Source organism: Hypomesus nipponensis, chromosome 17, assembly GCF_054491055.1.
Source record: "Hypomesus nipponensis isolate SF chromosome 17, ASM5449105v1, whole genome shotgun sequence".
Taxonomy (NCBI): domain Eukaryota; kingdom Metazoa; phylum Chordata; class Actinopteri; order Osmeriformes; family Osmeridae; genus Hypomesus; species Hypomesus nipponensis.
In genome coordinates, this window is record NC_140377.1 from 9,607,196 (window position 1) to 9,625,376 (window position 18,181).

At 41.5% G+C, this 18,181-nt stretch overlaps 2 gene segments (V, D, J or C); both read right to left on the reverse strand.

The window, feature by feature from the left end:
* Window positions 1-277: 277 nt before the first annotated feature.
* On the reverse strand, window positions 278-1,814 carry LOC146253420 (immunoglobulin heavy variable 3-30-3-like). The segment is given in 2 exon segments: window positions 278-656; window positions 764-1,814. Coding segments are annotated over 2 exon segments (405 nt in total).
* A 2,181-nt stretch (window positions 1,815-3,995) lies between these two features.
* Window positions 3,996-5,299, reverse strand: LOC146253421 (Ig heavy chain V region PJ14-like). The segment is given in 2 exon segments: window positions 3,996-5,075; window positions 5,227-5,299. Coding segments are annotated over 2 exon segments (432 nt in total).
* Window positions 5,300-18,181: the final 12,882 nt, after the last annotated feature.

The following is an 18,181-nucleotide window of genomic DNA, read 5'->3' on the forward strand; positions in this document are numbered from 1 at the left end:
ACAATCAGATATTTTCCAGTAGAAAGTGAACACTAAATACTCTAGTCGCTCTGGATAAGAGTGTCTGCTAAATGACTAAATGTAATGTGTGTATATATATATATATATTTCTAAACTGGTTATTCCCATCTTTGATTATGATTGGCTATATCACGTTCCATGTATCGTGTTCCATATATATATACATATACACATTCGAGCAATGGGACAGGACAAATGATTTTTATTGTATTGTGATAAGCTCAAATGCTCTCTTGTGGAGATGTTTTTAGCGCAGTCACACTTCATTGTCTCTCATGTGAGATCAGTGTTGATCAGTTTTTGAACAGCTTTGCAGCCTCCTGTGTCACTGTGGCCTCGAGCACAGAAATAAACAGCAGAGTCTTCAGTCTTCAGGCTCTTCACCTCCAACTTCATCTGGTTCTTAGAGCTGTCTTTAGTAATGATGAACTGGCCCTGGAGAGACTGTGCATAGTAAGCACTAGTGCCAGTGTCAATGTATCCAATCCACTCTAGTCCTTTCCCTGGTTTCTGCCTTATCCAGTGCATCCAATAGCTACTCATAAAGAATCCTGACACAATGCATGACAGAGTGACTGGGTCTCCTGGTTTCTTCACCACTGGTTCTGAGGAGGTGAGAGACTGGGTCTGAACAGCTGAAAAACAGAAAAAAGAATTGAGATGAAGGAGCTCAGCCATCAGATAAGGACAGCTCCTCTCCTCTTTCCTCCCCTGGACAGAGACACCTTTGTTTCTTACTTACCTGGAATTAGAACCAGGAGAAACACATATTCTAGAACTCTCATGATGGAGACGTTCTCAGGATCTGTCCACTGAGGAGAAAGGCAGGTGTATTCTGGGAGTGGTGTCTGTGGAGACTGAGGGGGGAGTCTGTGGAGTCTGGTTATATCAGAATCTAAGAGCAGTGGGAGGAGAGGAGATCTGGATCTTCTTAGAAAAGATTTGCATATTCACAGACATAAAGTGATAATTAATACCAGAGGGAAAAAATAAGTAATTGGACATTGAAGCAGCACTGGTGCACCATCACTCTTTGGGCCCTATCTTGCACCCAGCGCAATTGACTTAGTCAACGACGCAAGTGTCGTTCCTAGTTTGCACTTGACGCAAAGCCAACTTTTCCCTCCACAGACGCACATCGAAATAACTTTGCGCTCCCGTGGGCGGTTCAGCGAAAAAGGCGTGTTCAGGCGCAAACGTTCCCTGGTGCTATCTTGCAGTTTCCGAAAAACAATTCCGCTACTGACAAGGAAAAACGTGGTTTAAAGTCAATGGCGCATTATTCAGATGCTATTTTAAGGGCGCCAACTTGGTCCGTGCGCACTGCTGGCGTGGCCAGGGTCTTCTTTCTGCGAAGCTACGTTACATTGTTTTGATTTATGGCGTGTTACATTTCTTCAATGATTATAAAAAGATTTTCATAAGAGATTTCTATGTATGTGAACTTTATTTGTAACAACTGTGGCAATTTCCTCCCATGACTGTTTAACCGAAGCTAATTTGGTTAGGTTTCTTCTCCCATGCCCATCAGAATCAGAATTCGGTTTAGTCGCATTGAAGCTTATGTTACACAAATATGCGATAGCATATTATATTATAGCAATTCGCCATGGAACAAGTACTGCTTTTAAAGGGAATGTGAGATGATGCTCTGATTGGTTTATTGAACATTACGCCCAAACCACACCCATTAATAATGTAGCTACTTCAGGCCAACCCTTTTTAGATTTGTCAAAGTCATTTATCCCGCCGGCAAAATAACAACCAAGCTGAAGTCACGCCCACAAAGTTACTTGCGCTTTGCGTTTTGATACTTGCGTTTCAGATCGTCAAAATAGGGGGGTTTGACATATCCTTCATTGTTTAGCCGTCAATCATGCAGGAGTGACACGTATGTTGTGATTCATGCACAGGATGTACATACACAGCATTGTCTTCAGTCTTATTATGTCCCTGTACAGCCATTGTGCTGCTATAGGATTCTGTTCATGCTGAACTTGTACATCAGAGGGTCCTCCACCCCTCAAGTATGAATTATCCACCCCAGTAATGTCCAACTGTGGAGTAGCTACAGTATAGCATCATGAGATTAATTGACAGAATATCCAGGACCCTTGCAGGTGAATCTCTTAATAATGCATACCTTTTTAAAATAAGACCATTAATAACCTTCTGGTTAGAATGAATGTACTGTATAATTCAGCCATAGCTAGTTTATTTAGTATACTTTAGTTTTGTTTGTGGATTGTGTTTTGTCCTTCCCACAGGAGTTCATAAGAATGGAAAAAAAAGAATGAAATAATTGAATGGGTTGGTTGATGGAAGGATGACTGGCTGGAAAGGTTGAATGGATGGATGGATGGATGGATGGATGGATGGATGAATGAATGCATGGATGGATGGATGAATCAATAACTACTTAAAAATACATATAATTTAAAAACAACTATTACCATTATAAACACTTCACTTGTGCTGAAGTGTTTATTACATTTTTAGAACTATAAAAGCAAGCAAAATGCACCATATTTATTTCATGTTAGGATCCTTTAACAATTTCAGTGCTATATTATTTGTTAAAAAACATGTTCACTATAACTTCTCTCAATTTAGATAGTGTTACACCAGCAGACCATGTTGTGTTTCTGTACAGCTGCTTCACCGTCTCCTGTCACTGTGTCTTTCTAGCACAGTAGTAAACAGCTGAGTCCTCTACTGTCAGACTCCTGGCCTCCAAGTACTGTGTGCTGGTGGAGACATCCTCAGTCAGGGTGAAGTGATCTTTAAAAGAGTCTGCATATATTATATCAGAGCTAGTACCACAGTTTACTCTCCCAATCCATTCCAGAGCTTTCCCTTGTTTCTGCCTTATCCAGTGCATGAAGAAGTCTGTCATTGTAAACCCAGAGGTTTGACAGACCAGTTTAACAGTGTCTCCAGGTCTTTTAACTTGAGAGGCAGACTGACCAAGCCTGACATCTTCACAGCAGACACCTAAACACAAATAGAAGTGTAAAACATTATAATTCTGTATATTGTACAGACAGTGACATTTCAGTCCAATTCATAATCTCAGTATGTTTACTTACTCTGTGTGAACACAACAAGAGCTAAACTCCAGACAGTCCTCAGCTCCATGTGTAAGCAGGGATAATTCCACACGGCTCAGCGATAAGAGTAGAGCAGTGCTGTGATGTCAGTTCAAGCCTTGTAAAATGCGAGGAATAGAGATGAGAGTATGGTTATAAGGAGTTTAAGGGAGGGATGCTTTGCATAGACAGCTCTGTAGACGTTCAAATAGGAACTGTGATGATGAGATCACCTAAACTTCTCACTATCCTGCCTCTTCATATCTTTGTCTCTCAGTCTCCCTCCCCTCTCACTCTTTAAAAATGTGCATGTTATTTTAAATGTGTTGAATCCTTGACAATGCATTGCATTACATTGATTTTAAATAGTTATGAACTCAGTATCATTTTCCATTGTTTCTGTTTTGAACTAGCTGGCTAGTATAATAAGAATAATTGGACATAAATGAATATTCATGAGAAAATCGCCTACCTCATCTTTTCACCCCCAATCTGTTTTTGAAAATAGAATGGGGTGGGATCAGACTGACATTGTCAAGTTCAGTTATACTTTGGCCTTCACTTTTAAAAGGCCTTTTACCTAGATCTCTTGTGGATATGTTTTCATCGGTCTCACCTCAGTGCCTCTTACAGTGAGGTCTGTGTTGATCAGTTTTTGTACAGTTGTGAAGCCATCTGTATAGGAACTACTCATGTCATATCCAGAGATAGTGTAGCATCAAGTTGTTAATGAATTATTATTGTATTATTTTCATTGTTGTGTATTTGAATTTGTTTTAGGGAAGTATCTGTGTGGTTACTAAACGGTTATTGTCTCTCCTTCCCCTTTATCGCAGGTTACACAGCTTTGGGGGGGGGGGTGGGATAACCCAGATCTTGGGGCTATTCTGGATACAGAGATGATAGGTTCCATTTTGTGCTGTCACGCCGATGCTTCGTATTAAACAAAGAAAAGTTAATAAGTTAATGTTTCACTGTTGTAACCTGTGTCTTATCTAATGTTGCCCCCGCCAAAGAGATTGGATAATTTGCTGTGATGGCTTCAGAAAGATAGGGTCACACAGGTTAGTTTGTGTGATGTTCCAGGTTTTATGACTACTGGACTGGTTCAGACTCTATTCTGACAATGAACACTTGCGGAAACAAAGTCATCCATACTCTATGGATATTCATTGATATTCATGTAGTCATGTCCTTCACATATGATGTACTCCAAAGTGTGTCTGTGTGTAGCTGAGCAAGATTCCATAGCCACAGCAACATTCATTTTATCCTTTTATCTGATTCTTACCATCAAATGTAATGATAAAAAATAAATGATTTCACTCCTACTTTTCTATCAATGGCTGGACAACAATACTGGTGGTCCTTTACAATTAAACTAAATGATCCATTAACGTACAGAATAACAGCAAACTATGTCATTCTTTCTAGAAATTTCAGGTATGTCCCATTCCACAGACGACATAACTTATTTCATAACAGTCCCTATTGTCACTCCTGTTGTCCTCTATGTTCCTACAGTCCACGGCTCTACATTTAAGTTTTATTTGATTAAGATCGCCCCCTCCAGGTTGAAACATATTCATCTCTGTCTAGTGAGGAGAGGGTTTATGTACATGTCTGCTGTACGTTTGTATCCATGTGGAGGGCGGCGAGCACAGTAATATACTGCTGTGTCCTCAGTCTGCAGATACTGTCCTTTTAGAGTTACTGAGTTGCTTTGGGTGTCTCTAGAGATACTGAACTTGTTTGTTAGTGCATTATTTTTGTAGGTATCTCCATCATCCCATATGTGGAAAATCCACTCCAGTGCTTTCCCTGCAGGCTGTCGAATCCATCCAGTTGCATAGCTGGCACTATTGTCACTGACAGAATAACCAGACACCTTACAGGTGAGAGTCAGAATCTCTCCTGGCTTCACAACCATTGAGCCTGGCTGGCTGAGTTCAAGACCATGCACATCTGTGGAAATGAAACACATGATCATTGATTTTACAGATAACAAGCATGAACTGATTATTTCAACATACATTTAGTTTCCTCTAGGTCATTAATATAGACAGTTTTCTTAATTCCCAATGCATTTTCCATGTCCTTCTACCCAGAGACGCACATGAAGAAGCTGCCAGCAGCAGCAGCAGCAGCAGCAGAGAAACAGAGAACATGGTTGATGGTGAAGATGAACAAGGGAGCTTCTCATGTGTACTCTCCTGGACTCAGAGACTCACTCAGACTCTCACATGAAGGCTGTTTATATGGGGAGGCGGAGGGAGAGAAAGTAGAGAAGGGGGAAGATGAAATTTGCATGGAGAAAAGATGAATGTGTGGGAAATACAGTAACTAGGTGTTAGGCTATATGTAATCTGTAATCATTTCTGGATATTTAAGCACAGTTATTCTCCACAGACAGTGTCTGAAAAAACAAGAACAATTTTCACACCCTCAACATGGGATATTTTTCTATTTTATAAATGTGATATTAAGATAGGTGTTTTTCAAGTACTCCTTCTCACAGAGGAATACATATAGGCATATGATTCAGGTTGATAAGAATTGTATTATATATCAAAGGCATGAGTGGGGGAGCTAAGGGAAGGATGACTGGCTGGATAGATATTTAGGAAAACCATACATTTTGATCTGTTTTCTTTTGCCATCTGTAACCAGTATCTAGATTTCATTTGAGCTAAAGTATTGTATATAGGTTTTACATTCATAAAAGCAAATGACCATCTGTACAAAGGCCATTAAATGAAGGGGGGTCAGTTGGGGGGTCAATCCTCAGACACACCATTGCTCTCCATCTATTTTGAAAAGGCTATGTATGTGCTATAGCATTATTAGCTTAATTGTAGATTGGACATTTCATGTATGAATGTATATGTAGGGGCAGGACATGGCTGAATTTGATGAGTTTAGTTAAATAAGACACAAGGAATTCTGCTGCTATGTCAGTGGTATACTCAAACATAGAGTGATAATAACGTAACAGATCTTTCTCCTCTCATAGCTGTCTTGTGGGAGATCTTTTTTGTCACACTTCAGTCTCTCATGTGAGATCAGTGTTTATCAGTTTTTGTTCAGCTCTGCAGCTTCCTGTGTCACTGTGGCCTTCGAGCACAATAATAAACAGCAGAGTCTTCAATCTTCAGGCTGTTCATCTGGAGGTATACCTGGTCCTTGTCATTATCTCTGGAGATGGTGGACTGACCCTGGACTGACTAGGAGTAATATTTGCCGCACCATTTGGAGCAGTAATATGAGCAATCCACTCTAGTCCCTTTTCCTGGTCTGATCCAGCTAATATCAGCAACATCGTCTGATTTTCCAGAGTATGTACACGTCAGTTTGTGAGATTCTCCTGTCTTTAAAACCACTGGTTCAGACTCTGTCAGTATCTGACCGTTAACACCTGTGGACACAAACAAATGTTTCAGATCAAACCTCAGACAAAAATGTCAAATAGTTTAAGATCCAAAGCTTGCTCAGCACCCTACATTATATCATTGAATGCATTCACCTATCAAACATAAAGCTATGAGCAGAACCACACCAGGAGGTAACATGCTGAGAGGTTCTGGTGTAGTATTTGTTCCTTAATCTGGTTAGTTCTTCAGTCCCATTTCTCAACTCTGCAGTCTATAAGTAGAGATTGAACAATCAGTTTTGCATTGACTCCTCCTTACAGGGAGGGGATAGTACATACAAACAGTTAAAGAAGACCAAAATGTATTTTTTTACGTTACCTTTAGAGGTGGTGGTGTGGTTGTTCTGCTGAAATGCTGAGTTGTTTCAGGCCTCTGCTCATTCCGTTTCTTTGGACATTTCTTTTTTCTTTCCTTGTTGCTGTTGTGCCTGTCTGCAGTTTGTCTCATTTGTGAAGTGTGTTCTGTCCATTTTATTAAAAAAAAAATGTCCCCATGATAGATCTTTTGTTTATTTGCCGGGTATTTTATGTAAATAAGACAGTTTATACATAAATAGAAGCAGTTGCATCCCATATTAAGGAGCATTTAAACTTTTTGCACAGTGCTTGTCTAGAGACATGTCGATTTTTTACCGTCAATGTCCATACAAACATTAAATTGATTTATTTTCACTTTTGTGTAGAATAAAACAATGACCTGTCTTCTTGTTGGGTTAATCTAGAGTGCCACCTATAGGATTTAGCAGGTATAGTTGGTCATCCCAAACTTGCAGATACTTCAGGGGAACAAGCATATTAAGCAGTGTGTCTGATTACATATTTCACCAGCATGCTCCCTCATCATGTCATACTTATTCATTCCATCTGTTCTGACTGGAAAATACATGTGTACCATTAACAGTGTGACTCTGAAAATTGGTCAAGCTTCATGCACATCTCATCTGAAACTCATACACATCCCTTTATTTTCAGAAATACAGTACAATTCTAGTACATATAGAAGTCCATATCCCAAGTATTGTAGTTTGAATACATTTCTCCAAAGGGTTTTTAGACTGGACTTGCTTTGGTTTGTATCACTGTGTTCGCGAGCACAGTAATACACAGCTGTGTCTTCAGTCTGCAGACTCTGTCCTTTCAGAGACACTGTGCTGCTGGAGGTGTCTCTGGTAACACTGAACTTGGCTCTGAGAGAACTTTGAGAATTTGAGCTTCCATCGTAATAGATCGTCCAAATCCATTCCAGGGTTTTCCCTGCAGGTTGTCGTATCCAACCTATTCCATGAACATTGCCGCTATCAGTTAGAGAATACCCAGAAACCTTACAAGTGAGGGTCAAAGACTCTCCTGACTGGGCGACCATTGAACCTGTCTGGGAGAGCTCTAGTCCACAGTGCACGCCTGCAAGGAGAAAGAATCAACTCAAACATGTAATCCCAAAAATCTAAAAGCTTTACTGGTTAGAATGAATGACTACATCTTTAAAAATAATATGAAACATTGAATATAAGATAGCACGTCATTTTCGAATGCCGGAATCCGGAGGGACTCACTGGAAGCAGCTGCCAGCAGCAGCAGAGAAACAAAGAACATGGTTGATGGTGTAGATGAACTGGAGGGAGCTGCTCTTCTCTATTCCTACTGAGAGACGGAGAGACTATTTATAAACAGAGAAGGGGAGGAGGTGTGTTGACTACTTTGCATAAGTAGGAATGATCAGTTCTTAAAAAAAAAAGAAGAGTAAAAAATACTGTATGTTAGAAATGACCTTATGACCAGGGTAATATTATTACAAATATAATAATAAAACACTGATGATGAGACTTATGACAAGTCTTTCATTACCATTATATTTGAGAATGATTAAGACAATGGGCCATTTTGATATAAGGGTGAAACTTGATGTAAGCTAGCATGTTAGCGTAACGTTGTGACATTTGGATGGTGGTGAGGAGGTTTTATGTTGTATTTGTCAGAGCACTTTGAATAATGTTTTTTTTAACATGGTTAGACAGCCAGAGTCAGAGAAGTAGGTTTCTGTACAGCTGCTCAACCACCTTCAGTCACTGTGGCTCTCGAGCACAGTAATAAACAGCAGAGTCTTCAGTCTTCAGGCTGTTCATCTGGAGGTACACCTGGTTCTTGTTGTTGTCCCTGGAGATGGTGAACCGACCCTGAACCGACTGAGAGTAGTAGGTGCTGCCACCACCTGTGCTTATAGAAGCCATCCACTCCAGCCCCTTCCCAGGAGTCTGTCTGATCCAAGCCATCCAGAAGCTACTGAATGTGAACCCAGCGGCAGTACAGGTCAGTTTGTGGGATTCTCCAGGCGTCAAAACTACTGGTTCAGACTCAGTCAGTGTCTGACCTTGAATACCTGTGAAAGAAATCAATGAAGTAGTAAGTTGTTCCCAAAACATAGTGTCAGTCTTTTAATACTGAGTAAATCTCCTCACCTATCACACACATCATCAGGTAGAGTATTCCAAAAGTAGGAAACATTGTGAGGTGATTAGATCTGTGCAAGGTAGCCAGGACTACGCAGTGAGGACAGTTTGGACACAGAATGAGCCTCGTGTAACAGTGAACTATATACAGTGAAGTTAAAGTATCTGTTTTGCATGATCCCTTCCTCTTTACCAGGAGAACCAATCACACGCCTTCTATAGACACTTTAAATTCACCTTCTGCGTTTATTGTTCAAAATCCCTTTGCTTGTCGAGAATGTGTTTTGGACACTCATGCACCTTTCAAGTAACAAGAGCAGCATTTAGGATATGAGTCAGCATTTAAAATAACAGACATTTTCTGTGATTCTTTGGGGGGGGGGGGAAATACATTTTAGATGGTTGTCATCAATAAACACTTGTGTTAGCCTGCCCTGTACGGGGTTCTATTGATACACTCAGTTGATGGAAACTGTTGTTTCTTTCCTTTGAATCCTTCTTGCTCTACACTTATACTTCTTCCATCTCTACCCTTCTTATTGTGGAGAGCAGGAGAGGAACAGAAGCCCTGACCAGACTAAGGAACAAACATGACAGTAGAACTGCTGACAATCCATCATGAGGTTCTGGCGCTGCTGTCCAAGTTGTGAGAAAGGTCTGGTCTCAGCCCTTTTCCATGTGCTTATTCTGGGACTGAACTACACACAAACAATATGATTGATTACATTTACATTTAGCAGACGCCCTTATCCAGAGAAACTTACAGTAAGTACAGGGACATTCCCCTGAGGCAAGTAGGGTAAAGAGCCTTGCCCAAGAACACAACAGCATTTTGCACGGCCATGAATCGAACCGGCAACCTTCTGATTGCAGTAATAGCCCGATTCCCTAACCACTCAGTAATCTGATTGAGGGATTGAATGGAAGTTCAGGTGTTGTGTTGTTCAGAGTTATTGTAAGCTGCTGAATTCCACAGAGTCAACACATCAACCAGCTAAGTATTAGAATCAGGTGTGCTAGATTAGTGTTGGAGCAAAAAGGTAGGTAGGTAGCTCTCCAGGACCAGGGCTGGAGACCCCTGATTTATATTACGTTCAAATTTGAATCGCAATTTGGATACTGAGGTGTATACAGCTATGGCGGTATTGTAATTCTTTTCATTTCTGTGACAATCCTACTGTACATTTTTAAACTATGATACATTCAATAATTGAAGTGACTCCCTTCTGGTGGATTCATATAAAGTAAATACTTCAGAGGGATCAGGCATACGTTTTTGTACAAGGCTCCTGTTTGTGTGTATCGCTGTGACTCTCGGGCACAGTAATACACAGCTGTGTCTTCTGGCTGAAAGTTGTTTCCTTTTAGGAACACTGTGTTTGTGGCGGTGTCTACAGTGAAACTGACTTTGTTCTTCAGTGAGTCTTTGGTACCAGAGCTCCCTCCACTGCACTTGTATCCCATCCACTCTAATGCTTTACCCTGAGATTGTCTTATCCAGTGGATACAGTAGCTTGTCTGAGAGATCTGACAGGAGATGGATAAACTCTCTCCTGGCTTCACAACTATTGAACCAGGCTGGGTTAGGGTAGCACCCTGAACACCTGTTGAAATAAACAACATCAATGCCATTCATCAGAAATGTTCAGAGACTTAATATATTTGACACACATTTTTGTCACTCCAAGTCTTGACTTACAGTGTGCAGCTGCCATCACCAGTAGTGCTGATAGAGTGAACATGGTTTGTGTTGAAGATGAACTGGTGGGATTCTACCAGAGGAGAGGAAGTCTTATAGACCAACAGGTGGACACACCCTTTCCTGGAAGAGGATCAGAGGTAGATTTGCATGGATATTATGCAAATCATGGAAGCCAGAAGGTATAAATGGATACGGAAAGGGGTGATGATCATATTGTTGTGTTTAAAAAATTTATTGTTTGCTTTTAATTCATGGACCATGAAATGTTTTAGAAGTCTGTAGTTCACATTTAGAAATAGTTGAAACGGATGAGGATTATCTTCGGTATTTACCTCAGAGCCACCATAATGGACTTTTACTCAGAAATTAAATCAAACAGTTCCATGTGTGTGAATGTGTGAGCAATGGTGGGTGGGTTTGTCTATGTATGTATGTGTGTGTGTGCAAGGGTGGGTGGGTGCGTATATGAGTTTGTTTTTGCATGTGTGTGTGTATGTGTGTGTGTGTTGCCAGGTCATGAGAATTGCACTGTCCTGATGATGTTATGCTCTTCGGTGCATGTGACGAATATAAAACTCACTGTTTGTGTGTGTTTGTGTGTGTGTACATGGGTGGGTGGCTATGTGTGAGCACACTCTCCACACTCTCTGCCACTTGGTTTTTGTGTGATGGTTCCAAAGAGTTATTTTATAGTGCGTCTCTAGCACAATAATACACTGCAGAGTCCTCTGGCTTCAGCTGGCCCATGTGCAGATAGAAATTGGAGGTGTCTTTAGAGGCTGTAAATCTCCCCTGGACCGCGCTTGCACAGCCATTGTCACTGCTGGTATAGTAGTGAAAGATCCATTCTAGTCCTCTTCCAGAAGCTTGGCGGACCCAGTGCATCCTGTAGCTTGCCAGATTGAATCCACTGCAGGCACATGTTAGTTTGATGGATCCACCAGGGGTTGCCATGAGCGACGGTTCAGCCTGTGTGAGTGTGACCTGACCCTGGACACCTGAGGAGAAGGAGAGAAAGACAAGGAAAAGGTGGTCACATAGAGGTCATCTCTGGATTGGTACAACAACAGTGGTCAAACTGATCAGACTGAACATAGACTCACAGGAAGCAGCTGCCAGCAGCAGCAGAGAGACAGAGAACATGGTTGATGGTGTTGAAGATGAACTGGAGGGAGCTGGTCTTCTCTACTCCTACAGTTTGGCACACAAACAGACAGTCCTTGTATTTTATTGGGGAGAAGATTTGCATACAGGTGGAAGAGATCATTATAGGAGTATTCGTCAAGTCATCCACGTGTTTGCGTAATCCATGGGACAAACGTCTAATGTATACTTTCTTAAAACATATGCTGATTAAGTCCAAGGACCAAAATCAACCTGGGAGCTTCATTTTATTTTCTTTAAATTTAATTCTTCTAATTGGATAACATTTTCTTTGTTGTGAATCTGTGGTTGAATGGCCAGGTTGCAACACCCACAACAACATACTCGCTAGTTGAAAAGAACAATACCGTTTTCTGTGGGTCATCGTAGGGTCTTTTTCTGGACGACCACCCTGTGATTATTTACAACACCAGGATATATGTTAAACTTTATGTTTCACTGCAGCAGTATTGAAGTGTGTGGTGTTCAATTTAATTTGAAAGCACTTCTAGAGGTTTGTGGAAACTCACTCCACATTGTCCTTAATTCATAAGTCTACTGCTTGACATTTAACTTAGACTAAGATTGCCCCTTCTAGGCTGATACATTTATCTCTGACTAGAGAGCAGAGGGTTTATGTACAGGTCTGCTGTTGGTGTGTATCATTGTGAGTCTCTAGCACAGTAATACACAGCTGTGTCCTCAGTCTGCAGACTCTGTCCTTTCAGAGTCACTGTACTACTGGAAGAGTCAACTGTTAAACTGAACTTGTTTTTAAGTGATTCTTTGTAAGCTGTCTCTCCTGTATAAATGCTCCCGATCCACTCCAGTCCTTTCCCTGCAGGCTGTCGAATCCATGCAGTCCAGTAGCCACTAACAGAATAGGAGACCTGACAGGTGATGGTCAGTGCTTGACCTGGCTGGACAGTCATAGAGGCTGGCTGGGTGAGTTGTTCACTGTTCACACCTGTTGAAAGACAAGAGGGAACACCAAAATGAAGCATAACAGCACCAGAATAACCTTACATAAAAACTGTACTCCTGTTTCTTCCACCTGACTACAGAGAGACTCACAGGATGCAGCTGCCAGCAACAACAGCAGATAGACAGAGAACATGGTTGATAGAGAAGATGAACTGGAGGCAGCTGCCCTTCTCTACTCCTACTGAGAAACAGATAGACTTGATGGCTCAGACATTGGAACAGTGTTTATAAGGGGAAGTGGGGAGGGGAGAAGGGGAAATTTCATTTGCATAGTGGAAGGTGTCAGGTGGACATATTAAAGGATGATCAAATGATGGTGTGAAAGAAAGATGCAAGTCCACTCTCTTACTTCTCTCAAGCTCATGGGTTCTTTGCGTGGACACGCGTCATGCATGTATGTATAACAGCATGTTTCACTTTGTTACATTGCAGTGTGGGGTGTGATGAAGAAAGTGTTTTGTCCGTCTCTTCATAAACGGAGTGACTAAGTTCAGTTGAGTTCTGGATTTTAATAAGTATTTATCAATCTGCAGATTGGGTGAGAAAACCAGACCTCTGACAATAAATGACAACACAACACCAGGCTTAGGTCTCAATCATGTCTCTCTCCTCTCTGAAGGCCGGAGGACCATCTTTTATAGGGCACAAGAATGTAAACATAGATAGTGACAGTCAGGCAGTAATGACGTTACAACGGTCTCAGAGAAAGAGATTCACAGCTCCCAACACATGACCACTCAGACTAAAGAGTTCATAGTTGGAGCTCGCCTTGTAGTCATGACAAGGAACATTTAGCCAGTACTTTCTCCTGATCTCGATCATCTATTAACCCTGACACAATCTACTCTTTTTAATAGCAAGCTTACATGAGAACATACCAACTAGTATCCAATGACTAGTTCTCTTGATTAGTGAATAATGTAAGCACACAGGAAATCTAAATTTCTTCCACAGGTGTCACATGTAATATGTAATCCCTTATAGAGGTTCAAGGAAAGTCACTCTAAGGATAAACGTATTCCCTTCCAATTGTTCTCATTTCATGGGTTTACTACTATACATTTAATTTTAAGACCTAGATGGCCCACTGAAGTTTGATACATATTCATCTACAACTTGTGAGGAGAGGGTTTATGTACGGGTCTGATGTTGGTTTGTATCAATGTGGTTGCGAGCACAGTAATATACAGCTGAGCCTTCAGTCTGTTGTTTCCTTTGAGGAACACTGTGTTTGTGGTGGTGTTTACAATGTACGTACTTGGTTCTTCAGTGAGTCTTTGGTACCAGAGTTCTCTCCACTACACTTGTATCCCATCCACTTTAATGCTTTACCCTGAGATTGTCTAATCCAATTGATACAGTAGCTTGTCTCAATGATCTGACAGGAGATGGATAAACTCTCTCCTGGCTTCACAACTATAGATCCAGGCTGGGTCAGGGTAGCACCCTGAACACCTGTTGAAATAAACAACATCAATGCCATTCATCAGAAATGTTCAGAGACAATGTTGATTTGACACACATTTTTTGTCACTCCAAGTCTTGATTTACATTGTGCACCTGCCATAACCAGTAGTGCTGATAGAGGGAACATGGTTTGTGTTGAAGATGAACTGGTGGGATTCTATCAGAGGAGAAGAAGTCTTATAGACCAACAGATGGACACGCCCTTTCCTGGGAGAGGATCAGAGGTAGATTTGCATGGATATTATGCAAATTATGGAAGCAGGAAGGTATAAATGGATACAGAAAGGGATAATGATCAATTTGGTGTGTTTTTTAAATGTCTTGATTGCTTTTAATTCATGGATGATGAAATGTTTTTGCAGTCTGTAGTGCACATTTAGAAATAGCGGAAAATGATGAGGATTATCTTCGGCATTTTGCCTCATATTCACCAAAATTGACTTTTGCTCTGAATTTAAATCAAACATTTCCATGTGTGTGCGGGTGTGTCAATTGATGGGTGGAGGTGTTTATGTATGTTTCACAGACTTGAAAGTGAGGTACAGGGTGTATTTGTATATTTACTTAACTGGGTTATTATTTGGTTTGCAGTAGTGTGCTTTGTTTGGTTGCTGTGTGGTTGTTTTGCCTTTCTCTTTTTGACAGTGGAGCTGTACCTCCGGAATCACCGAGCCTGATTGACAATAAGGGAAAGGATCAATTGGAGCGCAGTTGGGCCTAATTGACAATGAGGGAAGGGATCAATTGGTGCCCAGTTGGGGCGGTCTACCTGGCCTATAAAACGAGGAAGTCACGGGGAAACAGGCAAGTCATAGACCACCGACAAAGTCACGGAGAAACCGATCGGGACAATCAAGGGAACGGAGGTAATAAGAGGACCGCAAAGGAGTGATCCGGATTACGGAGGGAGATCTAAGGACGTGGCTAACAGTCGGCACACCCGGACGACGCTGTGTGCGTGAGCACACTCTCCACACTCTCAGCCACATACAGAATTTGCTGTGATGGCTTCAGAAAGATAGGGTTACAATAGCACAGGTTAGTGTTTGTGATTTTCCAGGTAACAAAGTCATGAAGTCATACATATTCTATGGGTATTGATATTCATGTGTGTCCTTCACATAGGATGTACTCCAAACGGGACACTCCAAACATCCCATATGTTGAAAATCCACACACACAGTGCTTGGCCTGCAGGCTGTCGAATCCATCCAGTTGCATAGCTGACACTATTATCACTGACAGAATAGTCAGACACCTTACAGGTGAGAGTCAGAATCTCTCCTGGCTTCACAACCATTGAGCCTGGCTGGCTGAGATCAAGACCATGCACATCTGTGGAAATGAAACACATGATCATTGATCTTACAGATAACAAGCATGAACAGAATATTTCAACATACAATTAGTTCCTTCAAGGTCATTAATATAGACACTTTTCTTCATTTCCAATGCATTTTCCATGTCCTTCTACCCAGAGACTCACAGGAAGCAGCTGCCAGCAGCAGCAGAGAGACAGAGAAAATTGTTGATAGTGAAGATGAACAAGCAAGCTGCTCTTGTCTAATCTCCTGGACTCAGAGACTCACTAGGACTCTCACATAGAGACTGTTTATATGGGGAGGCAGAGGGGGAGAAAGTAGAGAAGATTAGCATTGAGAAAAGATGAATGTGTGGGAAATAACTACAGTATATGAGAGAACATAGGATAATATGATAAATCGAGAAATGTTTTGAATGAGAAATCTTTTTGACCAGTTTTATGGTAGATTTTGAATATTTTCTGTGGGTCGTGATCATTGTTGAGAACACCATCCTAGTATATATCTTTGCAGTCATACATTGTATATGTTTTTATTTCAGTATGTTTCACTGTATTTCATTATGTGGTGTTAAATGTAATCTGTCATCATTTCTAGATATTGAAGGACAGTTATTCTCCACAGTGTCTGATAAAACAAGCAAAATGTTCACTCCCGATTGCTCATTATTCATATGCCTACGGTTTTAAATGTTATTGGAAACTAAGATGGCCCCCTACAGGTTGATAGAGGTCAATTTATTTTAGAGAAGGAGGGTTCATGAACAGGTCTGCAGTTGGTGTGTAACAGTGTGACTGTCTAGCACAGTAATACACAGCTGTGTCCTCAGTCTGCAGGTTCCTCCCTTCTAGAAACACTGTACTGCTGGAGCTGTCACCTCTGAAACTGATCTTGTTTTTAAAGGAATTCACAACATCAATGTGCCCATCAGTACATCCATATCCCAAATACTGCATGTTTATTCCCTCAGCTTGTCTGATCCAACTTGGACAAGATGCCTTAAAATGTTTACAAGAGATGGTGAAAGACTCTCCTGGCTTCACAATCACAGGACCAGACTGGACAACCTCAGGGTCACTGTAAACACCTGTATGTGTGAAATAATAATACGAAACTAATTTAGACCACAAATGAAATGAATTCATGCTATACTAGACACTGTAGCAGTACGTATATGTTAGTGTATGTTAAAAAAAACAACTCACAAGATGCAGCTGCCAGCAGCTGCAGCAGCAGCAGAGAGAGAGAACATGGTTGATGGTGTTGAAGATGAACTGGAAAGAGCTCTTCACCTACTCCGACAGAGAGACAGACTCTTTATAAACAGAGAAGGGGAGGAGTGTTGACTACTTTGCATCCATAGGACAAATTAAAAACTGATTACAAAACAAGAGTAGATAGAATGTACAGTATGTCAGCAGCTGCATAAGATAAGAAAAGATCATCCTTTAATAGTCCCACAGTGGGGACATTTGCAGGATTACAGCAGCGCAGAGATAGTGCAAACTTTAAAAACAAGTAAAAAACAACATAGTGCATAACAACAATGTAGCAAAAAAAGTAAATAAGTAATAATACAGTAGTAGGTGTACATATTGCACAAATGTTTGTGTTTGGTGGTCTACTGGGAGCACAGCTGGTTGTACAGCCTGAGAGTATTAGGAAGGAAGGACCTGCGATACCTCTCCTTCACAGACCGGGGGTGAATCAGCTGGTGGCTGAAGGAGCTGCTTAGAGCTGCCAGGGCATCCCGCATGAGGTGGGAGGTGTTGTCCATCAGGGATGATAGCTTAGCAGTCATCCTCCTGTCTCCCACCACCTACACCATATCCAGTGGACACCCCAGCTCACTCCTGGCCTTCTTGATTAGCTTGTTCAGTCTCCTCCTGTCAGCAGCCATGATGCTGCTACCCCAGCAGGCCACTCCGTAGAAGATGGCTGATGCCACCACCGACTCAAAGAAGGTCCTCAGGAGTGCTCCCTGCACTCCAAAAGACCTCAGTCTCCTCAGCAGGTAGAGTCTGCTCCGTCCCTTCTAGTAGATTGCATGAGTGTGATCAGTCCAGTTTATTGTTCAAGTCAACACCCACTACTTATAAGATCTCACAATCTCAATGTCCATTCCCTGGATGTTCACTGGTGCCGGAGGAGAGTGTTTAACCCGGCGGAGTTGATCTGGAGGCGGAAATGAGGCCGACGATTTCAGAGTCGTCCGAGAACTTTTGCAGGTGGCAGCTAGCAGAGGTGTATCTGAAGTCCGAGGTGTAGATGGTGAACATAAATGGAGCTAGAACAGTACCTTGTGGGGCTCCCGTGCTGCAGGACACACTCCCGTATCCACACACGCTGTGGACGGTTGCTGAGGTAGTCCAAGATCCATGCAGTGAGGTGGTGCTCCACTCCGGCCTGCTCCAGCTTGTCCCTCAGAAGTAAAGGCTGGATCGTGTTAAAGGGACTGGAGAAATCAAAAAACATTATCAAAACAAAATAAAAAAAACATGATTCTCACAGTGTTTCCAGGATTTTCCATGAGAAAAGCATCTGTGTAGCAGGTAATGACAGCGTCATCCACCCCG